A 4,209-nucleotide genomic window follows, 5' to 3' on the forward strand; every position below is an offset into this window, starting at 1 on the left:
ACATAAAATTGGAAAATAAATCTCTTAAATTAGGAAACTGTTAAAGTATGTGATATTTTGCTGGAAACTGGTTTGCTGTTCAAGTTTCTATTTTTGGCGCCAAGTTTGCGTATGTTAGAGGCTGTCTTTCAAATGCTGTATTTGGTTGTTTTTTGAAATTATTATGTAATGTTTTTAGGTGATGACAGCCGGTGATTAAGGCCATTATATGACATTGTAAATTAGTATTAGTTAAGAGTTGTTTAGAGTGCCTTGTATTTGCAAAAAGTTCTCACTGCAAGAGTTGTTGTAACAGTGAAGAATTTTGTGTTTACATTCCCCTGTTCAATGAACGAAAACAGAGCAGATACAAGCTGAAGTTTTTCTCTATTTTCAACTCTCTCTTTCATGCATGTTAACCTTCTTTCTCTTAGCATAACCAGACTCAAAAACCTACAGAAACAACCTATTCCGAGGAAAACTAAATATTCCTATATTAAATTACATTTAAACAAAACATTCTAGAATTAAATCCCAAATATTCTAGGATTAATTACAAATTATTTCTAATATTTTACAGCTCATGTCGACAAAATCAGACAAACAGTGGTATACATAAAACAAATATCCTAAGCAAAATCGCTGGCAAAGGCTTCTTTAAACGTTTTGTGGTCAAAAAAGTTTGCAGGTTCAAGCTGAGAATGGAGGAAATACCAAATATGCAGCAAAGGCCGCGCCAGTTCATCAGAAACAAGAAGATGGTACTGCAAAAGATAAAGCGAATGCAAGTTGGGGACAAAATCCAGGCGTTGACCAAGAAATAAAAAATAAGATTACCAATGGACAGCCGGAAAAGAGCAATGGAAGTCTTGGATATGGGGACAAGCCTGAAGTTTTGGGCAGCTTTGATCATTATGATACTAAACCTGTTAACAGCCTTAAACCAAATCACTTATTGCCAAACAATCAAGAAAGCAGTTATACAAGCCCTGCAGAAAGAAGCAATGAAAGCTCCCGAATTGGAGAAAAGAAATTGGATTCAAATCTGCAGAAAGCTTTTGGAAGCTCTGATCTGGATGCTAATATGAAGCCTGTTGGCAAACCAGATCACTTATTGCAAAACAAGCAAGCAAATGGCTAAGGGATCCCCACCGGAAACAGCAGTGGAAATCCTGGAGTTGGCGGCAAGCAAATGGATCCCAAACTAATGCCGGAGCATAAGACAAAAAAAAAAAGGACATGGGAAAGATATTTTAATTGTATTGACTTTTTGTCCCACATGGGAAAGAATGTAGGTTTTTCAGGGTTCTAAAGCTAAGAGAAAGAAGGTTATTTGTGCATGAGAGAGAACTAAAACAGAAGAGAAAGAACTGATACAAAACAGTCTATGTTTTTCATTCAAAACAGAGAAATATATGGACATCATACAGCACTGTTACAACCACTTCTCAGTATAAAATAATCTTTAAAATGTTACAATTTGAACTACCCTTAACAAACACAAATAGCATTGGGATTTTGTGGCCTTAATCACCGGCTATCTTCACCTAAACAATACACAAATATCACTTGACAGACAGTCCCTTTAATTCAAAAACTGGCGCCAAACTTTCAAACCAGCCATGCAAAAAGTTTCCAGCAAAATATCATTTGCTTCAACAAAGAGATGTTTACCTTTTTCACTTGGAAGGCTATAAATAAAGCCTTGCTTTATCCCTTGTAATCATCCATTATCATTATCAAAATATTTGAGTTAAAGCACTTGCTTTTCTCTTCCTCTTTGAGGTTTCTTTTAGATATCCTTGGCTTAGCCAACCAAGGTGGGCTTTTTGGCTATTTTTGCCATAGTGAGGTTTATTCTAACCTCATCATAATTGGCATCCATAGTGGGGTTTTCAACCTCGCCAAAATTGGTGTTCTCGTGACGTCCCGGTGTCACAAACTGCCAGAAATTTTCAGCAGTAGTGTTCAGGATACTAAAGCGAATAATGGTAGTCTTGAAGATTGGTGTTGTGCTGGAAGTAAGATTTGCTGTAAGTTGAAGCTGTTTTGCTGCTGTGGATGGACGTGCATGGTGCTGTTCTGAAGTTCAGTAACTTAAGTCCTGTATATTTTAGTGTTAATTTTGAATTAGTTGACTCAGCTTATTTTGTAATGAAGTTGTTTGAAGTTGTTAGAAGTGAGTGGTTTAGCTGAGATTAAGTGAAAGTTCTGACAGTAGTTGGAACATTGAACAACAGCATGTTATATTCAGTTTTCTGTCTAATGAAAAGTAGTCCAGTTTTTATTCATTCTCTCTCTTTTCTTTGGACAACCGGCATTTACAAAAACACTAACATGGTATCAGAGCTCAATTAACCAACCATCATCTAACAAATTCACTCAAAAAAAACTCATTCAAAATCACCATCAAACTTCGACCTTCTGCAAGAACAAATTTTCCAGAAAACTGTAACCAGTTTCAGCATGGCTACTCAATCAGCTTCTCTCTCACCTCCAGTGTTCAATGGAGACCAGTATCACATATGGGCTGTTAGAATGAAAGCCTACCTAAGAGGACAAGGGCTGTGGCAGTATGTGGAAGAGGAGAAACAGCCACCGTAACTTGGTCCAAACCCAACCTTGAATCAAATTAGGATGTATGAGGAGGAAATGTCCAAAGCTCCAAGAGCTCTTTCTCACATACATTCTGCAGTAACAGACCTTGTATTTACAAGGATAATGGCATGTGAAACTGCAAAGAAAGCTTGGGATAGATTGAGAGAGGAGTTCATGGGAAGTGATACAACCCGTAACATGCAAGTCATGAACCTGCGCAGGGTGTTTGAAATGCTGAGAATGCAGGAGGTAGAGAAGGTTAAAGAGTATGTAGATAGACTCATGAGTGTGGTGAACAAAATCAGATTATTGGGAGTTGAGATGAGTGATAAGATGATAGTTGAGAAAGTGTTAGTCAGCCTTCCTGAAAGATTTGAGTCCAAGATATCATCCTTAGAAGATTCAAAGGATCTCTCCCAAATCAGCCTCACTGAATTGGTTCATGCCCTGCAGGCCCAAGAACAAAGAAGGTTAATGAGGCAAGATGATTCAAATGAAGGTGCTATGCTGGCTGTTCAAAAGGGAGTGAATATGCAGGGAAGTAATAGAAAATATGCTGGAGATAAGAGAGGAAAAGAGAAGGCTGGTGGTCAGTGGGGAAGGCAGAGTGGAGGAAGAAATTATCCACCATGTTCCCACTACAAAAAGAAGGGACATCCAGACAGTAAGTGCTGGTTCAGGCCTAGGATTCAATGCAGGGGATGCAAGCAGTTCGGCCACATTGAAAAAGTGTGCAGGAACAAGGCTGCACAGCCACCACAGCAAGCATAAAGTACATATGACCAGCAGCAGACTAGTGAACCAGAACAGCTTTTTGTAGCTTCATGCTACTCAATGCAGACCAACAGAGATGTTTGGCTGATAGACAGTGGATGTACTAACCACATGGCAGCAAATGTGGAGAATTTTGTTAGACTGGACAGGACTTACAGCTCCAAGGTTAAGGTTGGAAATGGGGATTATGTGGAAGCAAGAGGAATTGGAGATGTAGCAGTCCAGACTCAGGCAGGGACTAAGGTTATTTCTAATGTTCTATTTGTACCTGAAATTGCACAAAATTTGCTAAGTGTAGGTCAAATGTTAGAGAAAAATTATACCTTGTATTTCCAAACCCATTCTTGCGTTATAAAGGATAGTGAGGGAAATGAGTTGTTGAGTGTAAGGATGCTTGGTAAAAGCTTTCCTCTGGACTGGAAAAACCAAAAAACTCAGCATTAATCACCAAGGTTGAAGAGTCTGAGCTATGGCATAGAAGACTTGGACATTTTCATTACCTTGGAATTAAAGAGCTCAAGCAATGGACGTGGTATTAGACCTGCCCGAGATAGAAGAGAAAAGGACTTATGCACAACCTGCCAGCTGGCAAGCTCAGCAAGCCATCATTCCCTTCGAATCAAGCCTGGAGAGCAAGTCACAAGCTGCAATTGATCCACTCGGATGTGTGTGGTCCAATGAAGATCATCTTTAAATGGCAGCAGGTACTTTGTACTCTTCATGATGATTTCTCAAGGGTGCTTGGGTATTCTTGAAGCAGAAAAATGAAGTGGTTGCGTATTCAAACAATTTAGTTACTGGGGAGAGAAGCTGGAACCTTGATCAAAGCAGTAAGGACAGACAATGAATAGAGTACAC

At 39.0% G+C, this 4,209-nt stretch overlaps 1 protein-coding gene across 1 annotated transcript; it reads left to right on the forward strand.

The window, feature by feature from the left end:
- The first annotated feature begins 2,616 nt into the window (after nt 1-2,616).
- On the forward strand, nt 2,617-3,348 carry LOC116108293. Its single transcript, XM_031394545.1, has one exon. The coding sequence runs from the start codon at nt 2,617-2,619 to the stop codon at nt 3,346-3,348; it is 732 nt and encodes a 243-aa protein (XP_031250405.1).
- The last annotated feature ends 861 nt before the right edge of the window (nt 3,349-4,209 follow it).

The sequence above is a fragment of the Pistacia vera genome, unplaced genomic scaffold, assembly GCF_008641045.1.
Source record: "Pistacia vera cultivar Batoury unplaced genomic scaffold, PisVer_v2 Contig561, whole genome shotgun sequence".
In the NCBI taxonomy this organism is placed as follows: domain Eukaryota; kingdom Viridiplantae; phylum Streptophyta; class Magnoliopsida; order Sapindales; family Anacardiaceae; genus Pistacia; species Pistacia vera.

Excerpts from the sequence above, each read along its gene's own strand:
- LOC116108293 (XM_031394545.1), top strand. The coding sequence starts at position 2,617 with ATGTATGAGGAGGAAATGTCCAAAGCTCCAAGAGCTCTTTCTCACATA.